Source organism: Hyla sarda, chromosome 4 (assembly GCF_029499605.1).
Source record: "Hyla sarda isolate aHylSar1 chromosome 4, aHylSar1.hap1, whole genome shotgun sequence".
In the NCBI taxonomy this organism is placed as follows: Eukaryota; Metazoa; Chordata; class Amphibia; order Anura; family Hylidae; genus Hyla; species Hyla sarda.
This window is the reverse complement of record NC_079192.1, coordinates 401,808,280-401,834,162: the sequence shown is the minus strand read 5'-3', so window position 1 is coordinate 401,834,162 and position 25,883 is coordinate 401,808,280. Positions and strand designations below refer to the sequence as shown.

At 43.7% G+C, this 25,883-nt stretch overlaps 2 protein-coding genes across 5 annotated transcripts in view; one reads left to right on the top strand and one right to left on the bottom strand.

Moving 5' to 3' along the window:
- The window catches only part of MATR3 (matrin 3), a 34,182-nt gene extending 11,401 nt beyond the window's left edge, over positions 1-22,781 (bottom strand). Inside the window, exons 1-6 of one of the 3 annotated variants that reach the window (XM_056517362.1) lie at positions 21,685-21,860; positions 8,675-9,536; positions 5,026-5,087; positions 1,959-1,985; positions 1,675-1,805; positions 1,061-1,101 (exon numbers count right to left, since the gene is read on the bottom strand). In XM_056517362.1, the coding sequence (XP_056373337.1) occupies positions 1,061-1,101; positions 1,675-1,805; positions 1,959-1,985; positions 5,026-5,087; positions 8,675-9,536; positions 21,685-21,845 (1,284 nt within the window). In that variant the 5' untranslated portion in view covers positions 21,846-21,860. Of the gene's footprint in view, positions 1-1,060; positions 1,102-1,674; positions 1,806-1,958; positions 1,986-5,025; positions 5,088-8,674; positions 9,537-21,684; positions 21,861-22,664 lie in introns of those variants that run through there. The other 2 variants (XM_056517365.1, XM_056517363.1) reach the window with 2 other exon arrangements.
- The window catches only part of LOC130267489 (hepatitis A virus cellular receptor 2-like), a 35,633-nt gene continuing 31,629 nt past the window's right edge, over positions 21,880-25,883 (top strand). Inside the window, exon 1 of one of the 2 annotated variants that reach the window (XM_056517367.1) lies at positions 21,880-21,928. The gene's annotated coding sequence lies outside the window, so the exon portion shown is untranslated. Of the gene's footprint in view, positions 21,929-25,221; positions 25,429-25,883 lie in introns of those variants that run through there. The other variant, XM_056517366.1, reaches the window with a different exon arrangement.

The window sequence follows — 25,883 nt, the reverse complement described above, 5'->3', positions numbered from 1 at the left end:
GGGCTCCGGCGCGCCCTCTTCGGGATCCCCTACATCGTCGGCGCTCTCCATCGTCGTCAACGCGTAGCTGTGCATGCCATCCTGTCATCCAATAGGAGCGGCGTGCGTAGCGACGTGATGGCGGCGAAGGAGAGCGAGGATGCCGGGGAAGCAGAGGCCTTGCCGGAGCATCGGGGACACCCCGGGGACAGCGACATCCAGTGCAGCGGTGACTGGTCCGGAGCTGCGGGGAGTGAGTACAACTTGTACAGTGAGTACAACTTCCTTTAACAGTGGTCTACAACCTGCGGACCTCCAGATGTTGCAAAACTGTGTGTATGTATATGTATGTGTGTATATGTATATATATATATATCTATATATAGTCGACCACGTTTTTGCCTGCGGTCGGGAAACCGCATACGGCCGAAAAAGCAGCCGACCGGAGGCTGCGGTTCACTCCGGTTGGCTCAGACATACATTAACTATGGTTCCCGAATACGGCTGAGTGCGGGCGCCGTGATTAAGCCCCGCCCACCCCTCCTCCCAGCCATATACGGGAACCGTAGTATGAACCCAGCCTAAGTTGGATCTCCACTGTTGGTCACTAACAGCTGGGTATAGCATTCAGCACTAATTTGGTATGGAGCATGTTTACCTCCTGAACGTCCTCCATACTCAAACCAAAATTACGACTCGCCTGTACATAAAATGTCGGGAAGGGGTTAAAGGCGTACTCGGATCCTAGACATCTCATCCCCTATCCATAGCTCTAAATGAACGCCGGGTGCAGCAGGGAGATCGCGAGGGTCCCCAGTGGCAGGACCACTGCAATCAGACATCTTATCCCCTATCCTTTGGATAGAGGATAAGATGTCTAGGGGCGGAGTACCCCTTTAAGCGTGATCAGACACTCGGCAGGCATCATGCCCATTAGAAGAAAACACACACCTAATCCTAAATTGGGGCTGGATAGCTGCTTTAGCATTAGTTCTGCTGAGCATTTTGAAGTGCCTCCCCACGATAGACTGGGTGAAAGAGAAAGTGGCAGAAGAGTCCCTTAAACTAAAGTTGCGCTTACCATTCTATTCGGACCACGTCTTGGGCCAAGATCTTCCATTCCTGAAATACAAGAATGTACAGTAACGTAATGCACCACCACAGGGAAAATTTACTCCGCCACCAGACCTCTTATCCCCTGTGCAAAAGATAGAGGCATAAGATGTCTGATCGCTGGGATGGGGCATCTGTGACCCCTGCGATCTGAACATTATTGTTCAGAACGCTTGGTTGGGTTGGCCGTAGTGTCACACCACGCCCCCTACCATAAACTTGAATGGAGGGGGAGTGGGGTCAACCACAGCGGCCCACACCAAGCGTTCTTAAACCAATGTTCAGAAAGCCAGGAGCTGCACAGAGATTGTAGGGGGTCCCAGAGGCTGGACCCCCGCGATCAGACATCTCATCCCCCCCATCGTTTAGATAGGGTTTAAGATGTCTAGGGGAAGAGGACCCTTTTAAGCATTAAAGCTGCCTTTAGGGTGTCTCCAGCTGTTGCAAAACTACAAATCCTAGCATGCCTGGACAGCCTTCGGCTGTCCAGGCATGCTGGGAGTTGTAGTTTTGCAACAGCAGAAGGCTCCCAGATTGCTATAAAGAGTCACAGGGCAATTAAGTTAGTCAAGTCTTACACACCTAGGTGAGGCCTTGGGGGTCCATGTCTTCCATCAGGTGCGCCCCCCATAGACAATAAGGATTTTGGCGGCGGTGGTCCCAATATTCCTGGTGCATGATTCGTAGACTGCTGCAGCATGAAATTCTCCCCCCTGCAAAATATATTCATTTTTATTCTATAACTTTTAGACAAAAAATGAGAACAAAATCCCCCATAAACCAGAAGGCATTACTTGCAGATATAGAACCAATGAGAAATGGTCATGTGAACAGACTGACACATATTACAGGTTAGTGATACTTACATTCCATGTCCACGCCACTCTGGATATCTAGATTTTAAAATAAAAAAAAAAAAACAACATTACACTCCAAATTTCTGACTCCAGTTTTTAAGTCCCAAAATATATAATATATAATATATATATATATATATATATATATATATATATATATATATATATATATATATATAAAATAAATAAAATATCAACTGGCTCCAGGAAGTTAAACAGATTTGTAAATTACTTCTATTAAAAAATAATGATCCTTCCAGTACTTAGCAGCTGCTGAAGTTGAGTTATTTTCTGTCTGATCAGTGCTCTCTGCTGACACCTCTGCTTGTCTCAGGAACTGTCCGAAGCACTAGAGGTTTGCTATGGGGATTTGCTCCTACTCTGTGCAGTTCCCGAGACAGGTGTCAGCAGAGCACTGTGGTCACAGAAAACAACTCAACTTCAGCAGCTGATAACTACTGGAATGTTTAAGATTTTTTAATAGAAGTAATTTACAAATCTAACTTTCTGGAGCCAGTTGATTTAAAAAAAAAAAAAAAAAAAATATTTTTTTACTGGAATAACTTATCCCCATTCTAAGGAGAATTAGAGATTGCAGGGGGGTCCGACTGTGCGACCCCTCACAATCACCTGTATAGGGCCGTGGCAAACGGCAGTAAGGGGGTATTCCGTCCATGACGTGGCGGCTGACATGCCCCCTCCATGTATTCCATGCGGCCCTGTACAGGAGATTGTGTCTGGGTCCCATCGGTCTGAGCCCTCGTGGTCTAACTTATCCCCTATCCTACGGATAAGGGAATTCGTTACATCCCACTACAGTACTCCTTCAATAGCCCTCCCTCTCGTTTTTTGTCATTTTGACAGTAAGAATGTGCTGCACATTTAAAACACAACATTAATCACAGGACTGAAAACAGTGATGCCCTCTGGATCGAGTAGCGGAGTGAGTGGTCCTCTATTGAACCATGGTATTTACCATCTATATGTACGGTGTTTAAAGATGTCGAGTGCCAAGAAATATATCCCCTATCAGCAGGAGGATTTCTGGCACCGCAATGTACTGCTAGAGCGCGTTTCGTACCCAGCACGACTGCTGGTCGAAACACTCCCTCTCCAGTCATCTCTAAGTGAGAGGCGGAGACAGTGTTCCTTTTCCCTTAGAAATGAATGGAGGGGGCGAGTCTGTACCAGCTCAGGGCCTCCTATGGGAGATCGCGGATAAGGGATACATTTCTGAAGCACTTGGAAATCATTTTTAATTTATGACTATTTTGCTAAATTAGCTTTGTTTTCTTTTTTAACTTTAAGCTTATTAAACAGAACTTAAAGCGTTGGTCAGATCCCACAAAAAACTGCTGCTATATTACTCAGTACCTCATCATGATCATGCACATGTCATTTTTATGTCTCTATCAGATCTTTCACAAAAAAAAAAAAAAAATTGTATATTACAGCTGATCACTGTCTTTCATCTTCCCAGAGGGGGGGGGTGTCTTTCTCTTGCCTGCACGGTGCATGACGACTGATTGCTCCCTCACTCTGCTGACTCACTGCTCTTGGGAGCAAGTCTGGTAGCCCTGCTCTGTAACCCTTTCCTCTAGTTTTATGCTGTTCAGAAAGACACACACCCAAAGACATCTGAGTGTCTGCCATTGCCAGCGGGTCCCTGGTTGCTGATAGCCGTGGGGACCTACGGTGCATGATACGAGCACCTGGTGCGCCAAGTCCCAGCGAATAAGGATGTACATTTATGTCCATAAGGGGTTAAAAAGCTTAGGGAGTCTTGATCAAATACCTTTTTACAGTTACAACCTCCCATTCTTGAGATGGGCATGAACTTTATTTTAATTGGGAGTGACTATTAGGTGATGGGTGTGATTATACGCTCAGGGGTGTGTGTATTAGGCATACATGTTACTCAATGTAAAACGCACACCCAGTCACTCCAATTTTTAAAATTAAGTTTACACCCATCTGACTTCCCTTAAAATATAAACCCCCATATCTCAGATAACAGAAGGACGTACTGTAAAAAGGGTTATGAAATCAGGGCAACCTAAGCCATTTATCGATTATATATATATATATATATATATATATATATATTTTTTTTTTTTTAACTGGCCACAGGTCTTCAAAAATCTTTGACATAGGAAACTTCTGTACTAACAAAGGGGAAAGAACCCGAAACGCGTGCCAAATCTCCATGGTGCTTTAAAAGGGAATGTGACATTTTATTTTTATTTTTTATAAATAAGATTATTCTTTCAAGATAAAGCATTTCATTTATGTATTTAGTTTGAGGACAATGTAGTTTTAATGTATTAATAAAGTGTGTACTGGGGGCTGCCATTACTGTAGCATCTTTATGGTGTGTCACTTCACAACACCTACACAGTTGCTTTATGGCAGGCAGAGGGTATAAGAAAGTTAAGACTGAAAGTGTTCATCTAGCCTGGACTATATAGCACAGGCTAGATGAAATGAAAGGGGGAGCCAGCACCATTTTCTTGACGTCCCTGAGAAGCAGTGACCTATCAAGAGACATCTAGTCTGTTCTTTACCACTCTTCAGACACCAACAAAATGGTGACATTGGAGTTGAAAAAAACTACACTATAAAATATTTAAAAAAAATGTGAAAAAAATAATTTAACCTCTAAAAAAAAATATTGTCTCTCTCAATCACATTTGGTGACATTCCCTTTAAAGGGTCAGGTGATGCTAAGCAGGAACACTACCTCCAATAGGTGGCAGCAGAGAGACAGTTATTTATTCTTCTGGAAAATTTTACTTATTCGGCTTTATTTATATGGCTGTCATGCCCCCTCCAATAAACTTGCATTGAGGGGGCGACATCATGAGGGGGTGGGGCTATGACGTCATGAACTCCCGGCACTGGCTCCAGCATTTGTTCCAAACGCTGAGCAGCGGAGTACCCCTTTAAAAGGAAACTTTACCCCTTTAGTCCCAATTGCGCCGAAATCTGTTTCCTACAAATAAATCTTTTAGATTCTTTTCTTTTGGCAATGAAATTTATGACAAAACACAAACATGATCAAAAATACTGAACTTACACTTCGAGCAGCAGCATACGATGTCTTCTATGAGTTGGGCCATTAATATGCTCATGCCAGCCCTACAAAGGAGAAATCATCAGTATTACAGTACAAGTGTTATGAGAACTAGGGAGGGAAACAAATGTTTCAAAATGAGGAGCAGGTTTAAGACTTCACCAATTAACCACCTTCTCTAATCATGTAACAATAGGTGGGCAAATGAAAATTATATTTGTCCATAGGCTATGCCATAAGTGTCTTATAGCTGGAGGTGCTTACCCATCAGGAGAACAGTACTGCCAGTTAAAGGGGTTGTCCAAAATTAGAACAACATGACCCTTTTAGAAACAGACATTTGTCTTCAGTGTGCCTGTTACTGCTGCTTAGTTCTACTAAAGTAACAGACTTAGCTGCAATACTACACAAAACCAGAGGAAAGATGTAGAACTTTTTTTTAGACAGACATGTTTTCCTGATCATGGACAATCCCTTTAAGGCAGATGAAGAGTGAAGGAAGGAAGCTACAGAAACATGTGGCCACCTACATTCAGTCTGTAGCTTCCATTGCATCTACCATTAAAGTGTACCTGTCATTAACAAAAACTTTTTATATAATGTAGATAATACCATTATTTGTACACTGCTCAAAAAATAAAGGGAACAATAAGACAACACATCCTAAATCTGAAAGAACTAATCGTATGAAATACTTTCGTCTTCACATAGTTAGTTGAATGTGCTGACAACAAAATCTCCCAAAAATTATCAATGGAAATCAAATTTATCAACCCATGGAGGTCTGGATATGGAGTCACACTCAAAATCAAAGTGGAAAACCAAACTACAGGCTGATCCAACTTTATGTAATGTCCTTAAAACAAGTCACAATGAGGCTCAGTAGTGTGTGTGGCCTCCACGTGCCCGTATGACCTCCCTACAATGCCTGGGCATGATCCTGATGAGGTGGAGGATGGTCTCCTGAGGGATGTCCTCCCAGACCTGGACTAAAGCATCCGCCAACTCCTGGACGAGTCTGTGGTGGATGGAGCGAGACATGATGTCCCAGATGTGCTCAATAGACTTCAGGTCTGGGGAATGGGCGGCCAGTCCATAGCATCAAGGCCTTCCTCTTGTAGGAACTGCTGACACATTCCAGCCACATGAGGTCTAGCATTGTCTTGCATTATGAGGAACCCAGGGCCAACCGCACCAGCATATGGTCTCACAAGGGTCTGAGGATCTCATCTTGGTACCTAATGGCAGTCAGGCTACCTCTGGCAAGCACATGGAGGGCTGTGCGGCCCCCCCAAAGAAATGCCACCCCACACCATTACTGACCCACCGCCAAACCGGTCATGCTGGAGGATGTTGCAGGCAGCAGAACGTTCTCTACGGCATCTCCAGACTGTCATGTCTGTCACATGTGCTCAGTGTGAACCTGCTTTTGTCTGTGAAGAGCACAGGGCGCCAGTGGCAAATTTGCCAATCATTGTGTTCTCTGGCAAACGCCAAACATCCTGCACGGTGTTGGGCTGTAAGCACAATCCCCACCTGTGGATGTCGGGCCCTCATACCACCCTCATGGAGTCTGTTTCTGACCGTTTGAGTGGACATGCACATTTGTGGCTTGCTGGAGATAATTTTGCAGGGCTCTGGCAGTACTCCTCCTGTGGCCTCCTCCACATCCCCTGATGTACTGGCCTGTCTCCTGGTAGCGCCTCCATGCTCTGGACACTATGCTGACAGACACAGAAAACCTTCTCGCCACAGCTCGCATTAACGTGCCATCCTGGATGAGCTCCACTACCTGAGCCACTTGTGTGGGTTGTAGACTCTGTCTCATGCTACCACTAGAGTGAAAGCATCGCCAGCATTCAATAGTAACAAAAACGTCAGCCAGGAAGCATAGAAACAGAGAAGTGGTCTGTGGTCACCACCTGCAGAACCACTCCTTGTTAATTGCCTATAATTTCCACCTGTTGTCTGTTCATTTGTACAACAGCATGTGAAATTGATTGTCAATCAATGTTTCTTCCTGAGTGGACAGTGGGATTTCACAGAAATGTAATTGACTTGGAGTTACTTTGTGTTAAGTGTTACCTTTATTTTTTTTGAGCAGTGTATATTTGTAATATAAATTGGTTAAAAAATGTGCATATTTTTGCACCTGCAGTTATATAATGTATGTGTCTGTGAGGAATCCAAATACAGAAAGTGTGGGTGGACAAGCAGGGCTCTGTGCAGTGAGGCTCTGTAACATGCCCCCGGCTCACACAGCAGGATGATTGACAAGCCAGGAGCCTGCACAGAGCCCTGCTTGTCCCGCCCTCACTTCCTGCATTTGGTTCCCTCAGAGACACATAGGCAAAACTGCAGGGGCAGCATTTTTTCACCCAAAAATACACATTTTTTTTATTAATATATATTACAAATATACATATAATGGTATTATCTACATTATATAAAATGTTTTTGTTAATGACAGGTACACTTTAAAGAGTGTGTGTGCATGTGTGTGTGTGAGAGACACGAGGCAAGAACCTCAGGCAACCTGTGAATATGCTGTAGTCATCTCAGAAGAAAAGGGGTTTCCATAATAAGCAGCACTATAATCATTCCGACACTTTCATTCGCTTCTCTTTATGCCATAGAAAATATCGCTTTAGTGAAGCCTAATCTAGATACGTTGTGATTAGGAAACATACTTAAGATCACAATGCTAGAGGTAACGGTGGTGATCAAGGCGGAGAAAAAAAAAAAAAACACCTCAAAATCTAAAGCGTTTGTAGAACACAAGGATGTAAGAGATGACCCTGAATTACCATCCAGCCAAAAAGTCATACAAAAGGGGAATTGTAAAATGTGTCCATGTGTAAAATGAGAAATTTTGATGGAACATCTTAGAAATAAGTGCAAAATATGGGAAATTCTTGGGGCTTATGTCAAGTATGAAATAGAGACAGACACTCTCCCTTTGGAAAAGTAGCAAAAATAATTGATGGGAAATATAATCTACCGAGCAGAATGCATGGCCAAGAGAGCTCAAAATGGATTTAACAATGCCCTCAGTATGGCCACCCACCCAAAATTACTTAACCTATAAACAGGAAGGTAGAAGTGACATCTAATGTGCGATCATCAATATAGGGATGGCTTCCCCATTGTGTAGTTTTGTTTTTATCAAGGTCGTAAGTTACTATTTTGCTCTGATGACATATGATCTCAGAGGGACATGGAACCTTTGGAGGGACTTAAAGACCTCTACGACCGATAACCATGTTGAGTTTCCTCCAGGTAGACATCACACCCCATCTAATACAGAATAGTGCAATACATTCCAATAGAGATTGGGATCAAGAGGAAGTTAAAGTATTTTGGAACAATTACACTCATATAGAACAATGTGCTATGGACTTTGCCAACACAGATAAGACTCAAGAGGGAATGCCATTTAAAAAGGAAAACGGAGCGGAAGAGTTTGCAGACAAAAGTGGATTTTGGTAGGTGAACATACGCATTACGCAGACCAAGTATGAATGTTTCTCCTGTGTGAATATACCAGTTCTAAGTAGAAAACTTTAAGGTCTGAGTGAACTCAAAGCATAAGATCTATTACGGCTTTGACAAAGTTTTATGGGCAAAATAAGCTACCGAGGTAGGAACTCACCTTCTTAGCATGTATTGGGATGTCACAGAGGGAACAGAGATGGGGGAATTCTTTTGGCAATAGTCCATGGAAATCATCAACATTTCTAATAGATGGCATTCCTCTTGTCTTTTCAAAGACAGATCGTTCTTGTTGTTGGCTGTAGCCCATGGGCTCAAAGTCCGAGCCAAGTTTACGGAAAGGAGGAGTATCAGATAGGTAACGGTCTTCTCTAAACCTTTCCCGATCTCTCATGTGGTCATCTAAATCCAGTCTTTCGCGATAAGCAGGCTCTCTAGAGCGGCTCCCATGGTCATAATCGACCACATGGTCGAGACCAGATGAGCGATCAAAACTCTCTCTTCTGAAGGGTCTTATGTCATCATCCCAGTCACTGCTAGATGCTCTCAATGGCTCTCGAGGAATTCTCTCTCTGTAACTCAACATGCTCATGTCTTCTGACCTCCTCCTCTTAATCTGCTGAATAAGTTGTGGTAAACTTTCAGGAGTAATCTTCTCCTCAGGATAGCGACTCAATTCATCCAAGTCCCTAGAGGACAGACCAAAGCTGGCCAAGATCTTGGCCTGATTGGGTTCATCCCTATGTGGAGGAGGAGGTGGTAAGGGAGGACCTCTGCCGCCGAGATTAAATATAGATGGCAGATTTTTGGAGGAAGGACCGGACATAAAGCCACGAGAGCCTGTCTGACCTAACTTAGAACTGGGACCGACGTTCATCGTGTCTCTGCCTAAAGAAGACTGAGAATAGGGCCTTGCCATGTTATTGTTCCGGTTCATGGCAAGAAGAGAAATAAAAAGGAGAATGTCCCGAGAACGTGGAAGACTGAAGTATCTTCGTGTAGTAGAAAGACGGCACAGAATTCTGTAGAAAAACAAGTAGTTATAGTCAACACAAAAATAAGACCAAAATTTACATTTCTTATTTACAGTCTCATAAATGACAGTGTAAGGATCCAGCAACAACGCATGTGCTGCCAAGCAGACAGAACAGGAGGGAAGATGGAAGGCAGAGACAGGTCAGATTTGGCTTGAACTGGTAGAACTTTTTTGGATTCAAGTCATTACGTAAAGGAGAGATCTAACTTGACGTGTCCACACTGAGGTAGTACCAGGGTTAAAGGACATAGACCTGAAAAGAATATACAAGGACACCTGAAGATAACACCAAGATTGACGGGGTGAGGGATAGGAAACAAGTGTTTGGACCAATGCAATTCATAAAATTAACATGATACTGGGTTAAATGTAGAAAAGGCTCAAATAAGAATATCATAGGAATATCACTAGGTAAGGTGTGAAAGCAAAACACATCGAGAACTCTTCAGAGATATGAAGGGAAGTCAAAAAAGTTATGTTCTCTGCTACTGAGATGCTAAGAATTGCTTATGAAATTGACAAAACAATCACAAAGATCTCCAACATCATTACCTTCTCTGAAACCTGTGTAATTGGTATACACCAAAGAACTAAAATACTGGTAAAGTATCTGGACTAAGTGATGAAAAATGTTTTTAACCTGTGTGATATACAATGCATTTGGAATGTTTTCAGACCCTTTCGATTTGTGAAGAAAAAAAAACGCAATGCTTCCGCACTCAAGGAAAACCTGAAGATAGAATTTTAGAAATTGAGATTATATTAATCAACTCATGCCAAAAAGTTGAACAGATTTGTAAATTACTTTTATTAAAATATCTTAATCTTTCCAGTACTTCTTAGTGACTATTCTACAGAAGAAACTTATCTTTTCTGTCACTACTTTTCTGCCTCTGCTGACACCTATGTCGACGTCAGGAACTGTCCAGAGCAGGAGAAAATCCCCATAGCAAACATATGCTGCTCTTGACAGTTCCTAAAATGGACAGCAGAGGTCAGCAGAGAGCACTGTGGTTGTGATAGAAAAGAAATCCAGAAAGAAAAGAATTTCCTCTGTAGTATACAGCCACTAATAAGTACTGGAAGGATTAAGATTTTTTAATAGAAGTCATTTACAAATCTGTTTAACTTTCTGGCACCAGTTGATTTAAAAAAAATTATATATAAATAAATAAATCTTCCAACGGCGTTCCCATTTAAGTAAACAAACTAAAATGTTGCACGGACATAAGTATTCAGACCACTGGCTATGACATTTGAGATTTAGCTCTGAGGGTCTTCCATTTCTCCTGATCATCTCAGATGTTTCTAGTAGAGATGAGTGAAGTTACAGAAATTCGATTTGTGACGAACCTTGCGGCTCGGCAGTTGCTGACTTTATCCTGTATAAATTAGTTCAGCTTTCAGGTGCCCCGGTGGGCTGGTGACTCTCCTAGGACTGTATCCACCTTTTCCAGCCATAGGAGCACGTGAAAGCTGAACTCATTTATGCCGGCTAAAGTCAGCAACCGCCGAGCCACGAGGTTCGTGACTAATCAAATTTCTGTAAGTTCGCGCATCTCTAGTTTCTAGTGGTGCACCGAAATGAAAAATTTTGGCCTGAAACCAAAAACTTAGTAAGTGATTGGCTGAAAACCAAAACTGACCCAAAATTACAACTCCCAGCAGGTTGTGCTATCAAGCAGCAATCTACAAACTGTGGCTCTATAGCTGGTGCAACAGTACATCGACAAATACCAGCAATGCATAAGGGGCAGTGACAATAAAGAACATTTACTGCTATGGAACAACCTCTGGCTGTCAGGACTAGGGATCGACCGATATCGATTTTTCAGGGCCGATACCGATGATCTGTCACCTTTTAGGCAGATTGCCGATAACTTATAAAGATATTCCGGTATAAGTTATCGGCTATTTCAAACTACCCCCGGCGGGGCAGAAGCCGTTGCAGATCAATGATTTAAAGCGGGCGCTTTAAATCAATGAACTGCAGCGGCTTTTGCGGTGCCAGAGACCGCCGCCGCCACCCGCTTCTCTCCCCCTGCCTGTCCTGGGGTCCTGAGCCTAACCACCACAGTTGCCCCATCGCCTCCCCCCATCCTCTGCCCACATACCACCGCCCCCCCATCCTCTGCCCACATACCACCACCCCCCCCATCCTCTGCCCACATATCACCGCCCCATCGCCTCCCCCCATCCTCTGCCCACATACCACCGCCGCATCGCCTCCCCCCATCCTCTGCCCACATACCACCGCCGCCGCCCCATCGCCTCCCCCCATCCCCGGTGTTATAATTACCTGTTCCCGGGGTCCACGATCCTTCTGGCTCCGTCGGCATCCTGCGGTGTCACGGTGCGTACTGACGGGTACGTCGCGTTGGGGACATCACTCGTCATTACGCAGCGCACAGCAATAGCGCAGGAGCCAGAAGGATCGCGGACCCCCAGGAACATGTAATTATAACACCGGGGATAGGGGGGAAGGCGGCGGCGGCATGTGGGCAGAGGATGGGGGGAGGCAATGGGGCAGTGACTGCGATGGTCGTCTCTGGCCTGAGGGTCGGGCGGGGCATTATCGGCATGGTAATTGCAGATACCGATAATGTCCAAAATCGCGATTATCGGCCGATAATATTGGCCAAACCAATAATCGGTCGATCCCTAGTCAGGACATGCTAGAAGTTGTAGTTGTGCGCCAGATGCAAAGCCACAGGTTGCAGATCATTGCCCTATAGCAGCTTATTCATGTGTTACTGTATCCCTAGTAAATTCAGGTGATTGGACAGGATTTAGAAAGAGACATCCCTGTCCATATAAGATCTCACAGGTGACAATGTATATCACAGCAAAAATATAGTTATGATAGGAAAAAGAACTGCCTGTAGAGCTCAGAGACCGGATTGTGTGGAGGCACAGAAAGGGGACAAAACATTTATGCTGCTCTGAAAGTTCAGTAGAGCACAGAGGCTTCCATAATTCTTACATGGAAGTTTGGAACAACGACTTTTTCTAGAGCTGTCACCCCTCTAAGAGCTTTATTAAGTGAACAAGAACAGTCAAAGGCTGAGCTTCAAAGATCCTTTTTGCTAATGGGAGAAGCATCCAGAAAGTCAACATCACTGCAGCCTCCACCAATCTGGGCTTTATGGCAGAGTGATCAGAAAGAAACTGTCACATGAAAGCCTGGATATTCAAAAAAGGCACCTAAAGGACTCACTGTAAGAAACAACATTATATGGTCTAAGCCAGTGGTTCTCAACCTGGGGGATCAAGAACCCCCACCCAGGGGTACTTATCAGTTCTCCAGGGGGTACTTGGGAAGAAAAAAAAATCAGTAGTGGCAGCCACAGCCACTGGTCTGGACCACTTTGAAAAATGGTCGGCTGACGTCACTTCACTGAGGAGCGGAGCTGGAAGACAGCAATGGGGAAGAGCGGGCACTGGGCTGCTGTGGGCAGTAACTACCATCAGCTTTGTTGCTCCACTGCCCCTGTAGACCGGGGACCTACTGCTATGAGCCATAACAATAGGTCCCCAGACCGGAGGAGCAGTGGAGCATCAAAGTGGGACAGTATGGTGGCCTACAACTATATCAGGGGGCAGTTTGGGGGCCTACAGCTATATTTGAGGGCACAGAGGGAGCCTAACAACTTTATTGGGACACAAAGCAGGTACTATTACTGTGTGGCAATAAACATGGGAATTTTGTAAATAGGTGGGTATTGTACTGCAGAAAGGAACCTATAATGTTTGTTTGGCTGGTTCTGTGGAGAAGTCTTGTATGGGAGAAATCTTAGTGGCGGTCTAGGCCAGATAGTGAAGACAAGAAAGTAAACAACTCCGGTTAGAGAAGATGTCACCTGTAAATCAGGGGACTGGGCAGATAGGAAGAGGAGCAGGGGGCCTGTTATAGAGGAAAGTAATATGAATTATACTATAATCATTACAAAATGTCTAATATGGGGGTACAACTTTTTGGGAATGGGCTGTCAAGGGGTACTCGGGCAAAAAAAGGTTGAGAACCACTGGTCTAAGCATCATGTCTGGGGGAAACCAGACTGCCCATCACCTGCCCAATACCATCCCTACAGTGAAGAATGGTGGGGACAGCATCATGCCGTGGGGGTGTTTTTCAGCAGCTGAGAGATTTTCAGTTTAACCCTGACCATTCTTAATGGAGTTGAAGAGCGCTCTGGATCTAAAACTGGGCAAACGATTCACCTTTCTACAAGACAATGCCCAGAAGCACACAGTCAATACAACACAGGAACAGCTTAGGGTCAACACTGTAAATCTCCTGGAGTGTTCAAGCCAGAGCACAAACCTAATAGAACATCTCTGGAGAGACCTGTAAATGGCTTCTACCGATGGTCCCCCATCTAACCTGAAAGAGCTTGAGAGGATCTGGAGAGAAGGACGAAAGAAAATCCCCAAATCCAGGTATGTTAACCTTGTGGCCGCATCCCCAAGACGACTGGAGGCTGGAACAGTTGCTAAAGGGGTTTCAACTAAGTCCCGAATAAAGGGTGTGAATACTTATGTCAATGCTATATTTCAGTTTTCTCTTTAAAAAAATAAAATAAAATTAGCAAAGATTTCTAACATTCTGTTTCCACTTTGTCATTATGGGGGTATTGAGCATGGAATGATGGGCTAAAGTAAAAGAAAGGGTCTGAAAACTTTCCAAATGTGAAGTACAACAACAAGATTAAAATGAAGTTTTTAGAAAGCTCAGATGGCACGATTTGCCAATGCTAAACTGGGTGTATCAACACAATCTAAACTTTACAAGAGTGATAGTGCGGTTATGTCGTACTGGAACCAGAGAACTTTCTGACTCCTCCTCGAACAAAGCAGTGAGAATCACGTGAGGCCTCCAGATATCTACAGAAGGTAAAGTAGATTAGAGAGCAGACATACTGCGGATGTTCTGTACACTACAGAAGATTGGCTTTGTTTCCTTTCAGAGAACTGAAATGTACTAAGGACACAGTCTATACAGTCCGGAAATAAAGGGCACTTAAACTTTCCACGTGAGAGTAGGAGAAAGTAATGAGTGAAAGGAAGGCACCATGACCAAGGGGTAACCATGAGATTGGGTAAAGACGACAAAAAATTTAGACTTTCAGGTACCAGATAAATTCTAAAAGTCAACCTAAAAACTGGGCCAAGAAAGTTAATATGTAGGTACACTGAATAACTGGGTTAGTCCTGGGATAAAACGGAATAAAAAAAAACATCAGTAAGTAATAGTAAGGTTATAGGACTAGAATAAAAAAAAAAAAAAAATCCAAGCAACTTGTACTATCCAAAAGGAAACGTTAAAAGGGGAACTCCGGGAAACTGAACTTATCCCTATTCACAGTATAGGGAATAAGTGTCTGATCGAAGGAATAAAGGGGCTTCTCCAAGTACCCGAAACATAGTGGCCAAGATTTATCAACCCAAAACCAAGTCGGTCTGGTTTTGCCTAGAACAACCAATCACAGCTCAGCTTTCATACCTTAAAAGGAGTACTCCAGTGGAAATCATTTTTTTTAAATGAACTGGTGCCAAAAAGTTAAAAAGATTTGTAAATTACTTTTATTAAAAAATCTTAATCATTTCAGTACTTCTTAGCAGCTGTATACAACAGAGGAAATTCTTTTCTTTTTGAATTACTTTTCTGTCTGCCCACAGTGCTCTCTGCTGACACCTCTGTCCATGTCAGGAACTGACCAAAGCAGGAGAGGTTTAACTATGGGGATTTGCTTCTACTCTTCACAGTTCCTGACATGGACAGGTGTCAGCAGAGAGCACCGTGGACATAAAAGAAATCCAAAAAGAAATGAATTACAAAACTGTAGTATACAGCTGCTAATAAGTACTGAAAGTATAACTTTTTTTAATAGAAGTAATTTACAAATTTAACTTTCTGGGGCAAGTTGAATAAAAAAAAAAAAAAATTTCCACCATAGTACCCCTTTAACAACCACGGACGTAAATATACGTCCTGGTGCGGAGGTACTTTGCGCACCAGGACATTTACATGCTGTACATGAGAGCGAGCATGTGCGGCACGTCCCGGCTGCTGATAGGCAGGGACCCACCGATAATGGCCGACATCCACGATCGCGCGGATGTCTGCCATTAACCCCTCAGATGCCGTGATCAATACAGATCGCGGCAGCTCAGCTACATTTTATGATGATCTGATAGCTGATCCCCGTGGGCTAACACAGTGGTCCCCTCACCTGCCTCAGTCTTCTGCTCTGGTCTGAGATCGAACAGACCAGAGCAGAGGATCACCGATAATGCGACAGTGCTATGTCCTATGCACGAACATGCATGCCCTATGAACAGTATTAGCAATCAATTTATTGCTATAAATAGTCCCCCATGGGGACATAAAAAGTGTAAAAAAAAAAAAAAGTGAAAAATCCCAAATAAATATGTAGATGTCCCTTTTTACCCCCAAAAAGTGTTAAAAAAATTAATAAACGTATTTGGTATCGCCACTTGCATAAATGTTCGAAATATTAAAATATAATTTTAATCCCGTACGGTGAACGGAATGAACTTAAAAAAAAAGTCCAAAATTGCTGCTTTTGTGTCACATTTTATTTTATAAAGCTTTTATTTTTTTTACACAAATGTGGCATCAATAAAAAGTACAGAACATGGCGCAAAAAATGAGCCCTCATACCGCCGCTTATACGGAAAAATGAAAGTTATAGGTTGTCAAAATAGAGGGATTTAAAATGTAATTAATTTGGTTAAAATGTTAGCGATTATTTTTAAGCGCAACAATAAAATAAAAGAATGTTATCATGGGTATCATTTCAATCGTATTAACCTAAAGAATGCATGTCATTTTTACCGTAAATTGTACGGCGTGAAAACAAAACCTTCCAAAATTTGCAATATTGCAGTTTTCTTTTTAATTTCCTCACACAAACAGTTTTTTTTGCGCCATACATTTTATGGTAAAATGACTGATGTCATTACAAAGAAAAACTGCTTGCGCAAAAAACAAGCCCTCATACTAGTCTGTGGATGAAAATATAAAAAAATTACGATCTTTAGAAGGCGAGGAGGAAAATACAAAAATAAAATGGGCTTGTCCTTAAGGGGTTAATAAGCTCTAGTCAAATGAAACCTGAGCTGTGATTGGTCTTTTTAGGCAAAATCGGAGCGTTTTGGTAAATCTGGGCCAGTGTATATCATCCTCGATTCCCAGGCAGATACCTACAACCAGCAGTAAATTAGAATTACTCTTACCTGATGTCAACTACTGTCTGCAATGTGTAAGAGGTTTTGCTATTATGTTTAAATATACATATTTATATATAGCCAAATCCCCACCTCTTCAACCTTCTAGTCAAATGTTTAATTGTTTTAAAAAGGAGAAGGGCCAGGTCACAGCACCTGGGATAGAACAATAGACCACACACCTGGATCCTAAGGCGGCTGGAGTCCGGCCAGGACCACAACTAGGATGGAACGCACATTAGAAAGCTGCAGGAAACACATGCACCCTGATTTTGGGGGCTTCGTATTTGTGCAAGTAAAAAAGGTTCCAATTCTGAGTTTATAACTTCTTATATACTCCAGAGCTGCATTCACTATACTGCAGATAAGCTCAGACAATTCTCAATTTCTGGGGAGGGCAGATACTTTTCCTGCATTGGATCCCTGTACAATCTATGTAACTCTGCAGCATAAGGGCCGATTAACCTCATGTAGATTCCACTATGGAAAATATGGTGCAGCAGTCTCCCATTGCTTTAAGTTGGATTCTGCTGCACTATAAACACTACGGAATTCTCATGGTGGGAAATTCCAGACCCCAGACTCCACTGAAGGAACTAAAGGGGTACTCTGCTGCTCAATGTTTGGAACAAACTATTTCGAATGCTGGAGCCGAGAGCTTGTGACATCATAGCCCCGCCCCTCATGTCATAATGCCCTGCCCCCTCAATGCGAGTCCCATAGACTTGCATGGGGGGGGGGGGGGGTGACGTCATGAGGATCAGTACAGGATAAGTGACCTCACCAGCAGAATAGTGAGTGCAGCTCTGGAGTATAATACAGGATGTAACTCAGGATCAGTACAGGATAAGTAGTGTAATGTATGTACACAGTGACCCCACCAGCAGAATAGTGAGTACAGCTCTGGAGTATAATACAGGATATAACTCAGGATCAGTACAGGATAAGTAGTGTAATGTATGTACACAGTGACCTCACCAGCAGAATAGTGAGTACAGCTCTGGAGCATAATACAGGATATAACTCAGGATCAGTACAGGATCAGTAATGTAATGTATGTACACATTGACCTCACCAGCAGAATAGCGAGTACAGCTCTGGAGTATAATACAGGATATAACTCAGGATCAGTACAGGATAAGTAATGTAATGTATGTAAACTAATCTCAACAGCAGAATAGTGAGTGCAGATCTGGAGAGTAATATAAGACCCAGAGGTTTAGAATGAGGTTACATGAGTAGCCGGACACGTGGCCAAAATGCAGCAGTCAATGGTCGCACAAGTTTATCAGCAAAATTATGGGGCCATTGAATGCCACATTTGTGTCCCATGTTTGGCTTCATAAACTAACAGGCCTGGACCTCCTGAGAAAAGTGACCTTTTGTGAGTTTTCTCCTCCAGTTCATAAATCTTAACGGGTTACTCCACTCCCCAGCGTTCAGGAACTCCATGTTCACACTGAGTTCCTGAACGCTTTGCGCAGGCTTCCGTGTTCACGCCCGCCCCCTCGTGACATCACAGCCTGCCCCCTCAATGAAAGTCTACGGGAAGGGGGTGTGACGGCCATCACTCCCCCTCCCATATACTTGCATTGAGGGGGCGGAACGTGACATCACATGACGGGGCGTGACGTCACGAGGGGATGGGCGTGAACACTGAAGCCTGCGCACATCGTTCAGGAACTCAATGTTCGGGACGCTGGTGAGCGTAATAACCCTTTAAAAGGAAAACTGTCAGCCATTTCACCCACACTAAACAGAATACACTGGGTTATAGTGTGGGTGAACTGGAGTCCATACAGGAGGTCACTTGTCTGCCTCCACTGGCCGCTGAGTTATGCCCCTGTAAAGTTCAGCTATTTGTCCCCATTATCGCGCTTTCAAGGCGGGGCCCCTGCCGGCCATCTGTCTGTGCCACGTTCTATGCACGTCCCCTTACTTAGCATAATCATTATATTCGCACACCACCTGGGCACTGCGCTCTGTCTGCAGAGCGCATGCGCTGAAGTTTTCACCCAGCTCTAATCTCCCGATAACATGAGAGCTGTGCACCGGGAGAGCCGCTCTGCACAGCACTATAGGGCATGTGCCGGTCCCTTGCTACCCGGAAGTTGGGTGTAGCAAGGGACCGTGCAGGCTCTCCCGAAGGACAGCTTATCTCATCAGGATGTGAGAGCTGGGTAAAAGCTTCAGCGCATGCGCTCTGCAGACAGAGCACATCGCTCAGGGGGCGTGTGACTCCCCATCACTAGGATGTGGAGTTGAAGATAATGATTATGCTAAGTAAGGGGCGGGCTTAGGACACAGCACAGGCAGACCGCCGGCAGGGGCCCCGCCTTGAAAGCGCGATGCTGGGGACTGCAGCCAGAATTAACTTGTGGATAGGTCCGACAGCTGGGGCCCCCCACGATCTCCTGAACGGGATCCCATCCTGCTCAGTCAGGCACAGTGTGTTGTCTTCCTCTAGACAACACGCACCCCATTCATTTCAATGGAGCGTGTGCTGTCTAGAGGTAGACGACAAGTGATCCTGACTGAGCCGGATGGGGTCCCGTTCAGGAGATTGCAGGGGCCCCAGCAGTCAGATATGCGGTTAAAGGAGTAGTCGAGTGTATAACAACTTATCCCCTAAGTTTCAGTTTGCAAGGGGTCTCACGCGATCTCCCATACAAGCTGCGACTGAAATGCCACCTAAATACAAGGCTAGGGCAGTGCCTGAAATTGCCAAAGGCAGCACTCTGGCTCTGCCATAGTGCTGCATTGAGGGACATGACGGCCAATGCTTCGTGCGGTGTTTGACACGCACTCTCTGGCCAGCGAGCTGGGGCCCCGTACAGAAGATTGCGGGGGACTCCAGTGGCTGGACCCCCACGATCTGAAACTTATCCCCTATCCATAGGATGGGGATAAGTTGTTCTACACTGGACTATTCCTTTACATTTAATTCTGGCTGCAGGACCCCTTTAAAAAAAAGGTGCTGCCCTCTCTAATAGACTATTCACATGTACATTATTCTGTGCAGATTTGATGCGCAGGATTTTCTGCAGTAGATTTTAATGTAAACTGAACACGGCTTGAAATCCTGCGCATCAAATATGTGAAGAATACTGTACGTGTGAATAGACACTAAAGGGATTATCCAGCAATAGAAAAACAGCACCACAACAGTACTGCAGTCTTGTGTAGTATTACAACTTGTCTCCATTCACTTCGACTGGAACTGAGCTGCATTACCACACACAACCTGAGGACAGGGGTGACACACACACACACATATATATATATATATATATATATATATATATATATATATTTAAATAAGCTGTATTTTCCATTCTTGGATAACCCCTTTAACACTTCAGGTACTGTCCCCTCTTTGTCCTTCCTCTTAAAGGGGTATTCCAGGAAAAAACTTTTTTTTATATATCAACAGGCTTCAGAAAGTTAAACAGATTTGTAAATTACTTCTATTAAAAAATCTTAATCCGTTCAGTAATTATGAGCTTCTGAAGTTAAGGTTGTTCTTTTCTGTCTAAGTGCTCTCTGATGACACCTGTGTCGGGAAACTCCCAGTTTAGAAGAGGTTTGCTATGGGGATTTGCTTCTAAACTGGGCGTTTCCCGAGACAGGTGTCATCAGAGAGGACTTAGACAGAAAAGAACAACCTTAACTTCAGAAGCTAATAAGTACTGAAAGGATTAAGATTTTTTAATAGAAGTAATTTACAAATCTGTTTAACTTTCTGGAGCCAGTTGATATATAAAAAAAAGTTTTTTCCTGGATAACCCCTTTAACCCATTTTTCCCTGATTATCAAAAAAAAATTATCAGCGGTTGCAGCCCTTATGATCATACATTTTGATAAGTTTGGGAAAATCTTACAAAACCTAAGAACATCACATCCTGTAGCCATGGTATAAAACAGTGTTGCCATACCAGTGTTCGGCTGGGTTCACACCACATTTCTGCAATACAGTTCCCGTATCTGGTTTTTTATTAAGAAAAACGGTTTCCTCAAAACCGGACTAAACTGTATCAAGACGTGTGTACGAATTTTAACCCGTATATGATTTGAAAAATGATATCCGGTTGCATCCATATTTTTTTTTTTTTTTAAGGAAAAAATGTATACTTTTTAACTTTCCATTATGAATAAAGTTTCACTTGTTTGATTGAAATTCCAAAAAAAAAAAAAAAATGTGCAAAGTCAAAAACCGTATGGTGAAAACCGAATGGAACTATAAGCACACAGTTCTGTACGGTTCTCATTGACTCCCATGTTAAAAAAAAAAAAAAAAAAAAAAAAAAAAAGATACGTTTCAATACGGTTTTGTACCCGGACCAAAAACCGTGGAAGGCTACAGGAAAACAGTACAGGATGCAAAACGGACACAACCTGATGCACCTTTTTGCATACGGTTTTCAATGGAGGGTCAGTGCATACGGTTTTCCATACAGTTCCATGCGGTTTTCAAATTGAAAACGTATAAGGGAACTGTATTGCACAAACGTGGTGTGAACCTTCCTTCAGCTGTTGCAAAACTACAACTCCCAGCATGCCCGGACAGCCAAAGGCTGTCCGGGCATGCTGGGAGTTGTAGTTTTGCAAATGCTGGAGACACTAATTGGGAAACACTATTATAAAGATTAATGGAATAAAGAATAGGCTACAATGCAGAATAAACACACACCGTGAGATTAGGTTACAGATATACACGGCCTACACAATGGAATACAATGAGGACCCGCGCCTGGCTCCATTATACAGGCCGCGCTGTGAAAGAAAAATGGCGGCAGAACCCTCCTTAAGAAGAAGCTCCATTAAGCCCCCCCAACCCTAGGCCTCACATGCACGGTAACCGTATGACCCCCCTAACCTCTCACCGGTGTCCCGCTCCGCAAACCGCACACAATGCTCTCTCACACCACACGCCGCAGATGCGCAGATCGAAATACGTGACCTGTAAACCGCCTGGTGAATCACCACTTCCGCTTCCGGGTGTAGGGTCACCTCGCGCACACTTGGGCGGCGCTCTGTAAACCATAGAGTTCACAGTTGGCCTAGAGTGTCTATTGGCAGACTGGCGCTGTAGTCTAGACAGAAACATGTGACCTTCACTTCCTATGTGTGTGTGGCTTATTATTATTATTATTATTTTTTTTTTTTATATTCAACTTTATTGTATCAGCTTTGGCTTACTACCCGTAACCAGGCAACCAGAACCCTATAGGGAGCAATAGTGACTGAAAAAAGGCTGACTAAATGAGAATTAATATTGTTGTTTATGGCGACCGTTAGAGATGAGCGAACTTACAGTAAATTCGATTAGTCACAAACTTCTCGGCTCGGCAGTTGATGACTTTTCCTGCATAAATTAGTTCAGCTTTCAGGTGCTCCCGTGGGCTGGAAAAGGTGGATTCAGTCCTAGGAGACTCTTTCCTAGGACTGTATCCACCTTTTCCAGCCCACCGGAGCACCGGAAAGCTGAACTAATTTATGCAGGAAAAGTCATCAACCGCCGAGCCGAGAAGTTCGTGACGAATCGAATTTACTGTTAGTTCGCTCATCTCTAGCGACCGTAACGCAAAACAAAAAGCTTTGCCGTAATTGGTTGCTACTGGCAACAGGTTTACGTTGCCAGCATAGCTTTTAACCCCCTAAATTCCTCCTCACCTTTTAATCGCCATAATGCTTTCAATTTTCCGCCCATACAGACCTATATGAAGGCTAGTTTTTTTCACGCCACCAATTGTACTTTGTAATGACATCAATTAGTTTACCGCAAGATTAACCCCTTAAAGGAGAACTCCGGAATATAAAAATTGTCGCCCATACTGCAGTAAAAAAATAAAGATGTACATACCGTCCTCCGCTCCTCCGGTAACCGGCTCCGGTCTCTGCCGTGATCCACTTCCTGGTTTATGGTGGTCGGATGAATCATACTGCGCTCAGCCAATCACTAGCCGCAGCGAGCAGCGAAGTCAGACTCGGCCGGCGATAGGCTGAGCGGCAGCGTGAAAACGCTTCAGGACACAAAATCCTTCGCTACACCGGCACCTGCTGCCGGGGCCGAAAACATCACACTGCCGCTCAGCCTATCGCCGGCCGGACTTCGCTGCGGCCGGTGATTGGCTGAGCACAGTAAGACTCTCCGACCACCGGCAACCAGGAAGTGGATCACGGCGGAGGCCGGAGCCGGTTACCGAAGGCCCCGGGGGAGCGGAGGAAGGTATGTACATCTTTATTCTTTTATCTGACGGCACTATGGGGGACAATTTTTATGTTCCGGAGTTCTCCTTTAAAGGAGTACTCCGGCGCGCACTTTTTTCCTTTTATCCCATCCGGGCTGCAAAATAAAAGAAGGTGTTCGGTCCCCGGGCTGTATTCTTCTTACTTCCTGTTAGCCCGGCACGTCACACGGAGCTTCAGCCTATCACAGGCCGAGGCGGGACATCGCTGCGGCTGGTGATAGGCTGAAGCTCCGTGTGAAGTGCCGGGCTAACAGGATGGGATAAAAGGAAAAAAGTGCGCGCCGGAGTACTCCTTTAAGGGCTCACCTTAAGGACCCAACACAATCTTCGTTTTTGCACTTCCGTTTTTTCTCTCCTCATCTTCTAAAAATCATAACGCGTTCAATTTTGCACCTACAGACCCATCTAAGGCCTTTTTTTTTTGTGTCACCAATTGTACTTTGTAATGACATTACTTATTTTATAACATAATCTGCAGGGAAACAAAAAAAAATTATTTGTGTTGTGAAATGAAAAAAAAAACACGCCATTTTGCAACTTTTTAGGGCTCCCGTTTCTACTCAGTGCACTTTTCGGTAAAAATGACGCATTATCTTTATGCTATAGGTCCATACGGTTACATGGATATCCAATTTATGTAGGTTTTAATTATTTTACTACTTTAAAAAAAATTATAACTACATGCACCAAATTTAGTATGTTTAAAATTGTCATCTTCTGACCCCTATAACTTTTTTATTTTTCTGCGTATGGGCTATATGAGGGCTTCGTTTTTGCACAGTGGTCTGTAGTTTTTATCGGTACCATTTTTGTTTTGATGAGACTTATTGATCACTTTTTATTAATATTTTTATGGTAAATGAAGTGACCAAAAATTCACAATTTTGGACTTTGGTATTTTTTCACGTGTATGTCATTAACCGTGCGGTTTAGCTAACCTTATTAGAGATGAGCGAACTTACAGTAAATTCGATTCGTCACGAACTTCTCCGCTCTGCAGTTGATGACTTTTCCTGCATAAATTAGTTCAGCTTTCCGATGCTCCGGTGGGCTGGAAAAGGTGGATACAGTCCTAGGAGACTCTTTCCTAGGAATGTATCCACCTTTTCCAGCCCACTGGAGCACCTGAAAGCTGAACTAATTTACGCAGGAAAAGTCATCAACTGCCGAGCGGAGAAGTTCGTGACAAATCGAATTTACTGTAAGTTCGCTCATCTCTAAACCTTATATTTTAATACTTCGGACATTTACGCACACGGTGGTACCACATATGATTTTTAATTTTTTTTATTACATTATTTTATTTTAAAAAAATAGGAAAAGGGGGGGTGATTTAAATTTTTATTAGCGGAGAGCTTATTCACATTTATTCTCTTTTTTTAACCACTTTTTACTTTACTTTTTTAGCCCCCTTAGGGGGCTATACCATGCAATCTTTTGATTGGATACGCTGATCAATACTATGCCATAGCATAGTATTGATCAGTGTTACCGGCGCTCTACTGCTCTAGCCTGCAAAAGCAAATTTTCCCACCCCCTTGACTCCGCCCATTGGCCCGCCCTTTGACATGCCCCACCTTACTACTGGGGTGACACACGGTAACAAATCTCCTCCTCATGCTGTTGGTTGAGCGAGTGGTTCGGATACTCTGGTTGTCTAACTTTCTTGCGGCAGGCAGAGCAGCGCCCCTCATCAAGAGGGCGCCTTAGGCGGCTGCCTATTTTGCCTATAGGCAGAGCTGGCCCTGCCCTCAAGCATCTCCTGACATCTACCAATAGGCTCCTTGATGAGTTGGAGGAAACAAAGAAAGATGTATTTTACGCCAAATGTTTATTTTCCCACAGATCTGCATTCAGAGACAAGAGGGTGCACATATAGGAAAAGGAAGACCCTCACCGAACAAGCTCAATATTTGCACTGCAAAAAGTATTCCAGGAACTCACCAAGCACCAGGCGAAAGCTCTCTGTTCTAATAAGACGCCAAGTCGAGCAAAACAAGAGTTGTGTAACTACACCAGCTGGTCACAAGATGGCAGAACTGGACTTCACCTATACCACTCACCTTCCCACGTACTAACAGTAAAGCACAAAACACGAGGAGCGCTTCGTTGTGTGGAAACACAGTACCAGATGGGCCACGTAATTGTGAGTTAAAGAAATGGACTAACCTGGGTAGGTTGGTGGATCAGGCCCCACACTCAAAAAGCAAATAGTAATAGAATCCAGCAGCTGCGGCTTTCCACATTGACTCACAAACGTGTGGATATCAAAGGAACTACTGAAGTAAAAGAAACGTGGATCGCGCTGCCGGTAGGACATCAACATGGACAGTGAGTGTACGGATACTTCATTTCATTCACACAACTTTAGCGCAGGTAAAGCCCTTTCATCAGGCCAAAGGATTCTTCAGATACAGTGATCCCTCAACTTACAATGGCCTCAACATACAATAGTTTCAACATACAATGGTCTTTTCTGGACCATTGTAAGTTGAAACCAGACTCAACATACAATGCTACTGACCGTCCAGATCTGTGAAACGTGTCAATGGCCGGAAGAACTGACTAATCAGAATGGGCATTCACTGGTAAAACACCTGTATTACTGAAGCGTATGCACTGACTGATGTCTGGTATCGCCCCCTACAGTACAGGGAGGTATTACATGTTCTGTACTCTTTACATGTATTACTGAAATGTATGCACTGACTGGTGTCTGGTAGCGCCCCCTACAGTACAGGGAGGTATTACATGTTCTGTACTCTTTACCTGTATTACTGAAGTGTATGCACTGACTGGTGTCTGGTAGCGCCCCCTACAGTACAGGGAGG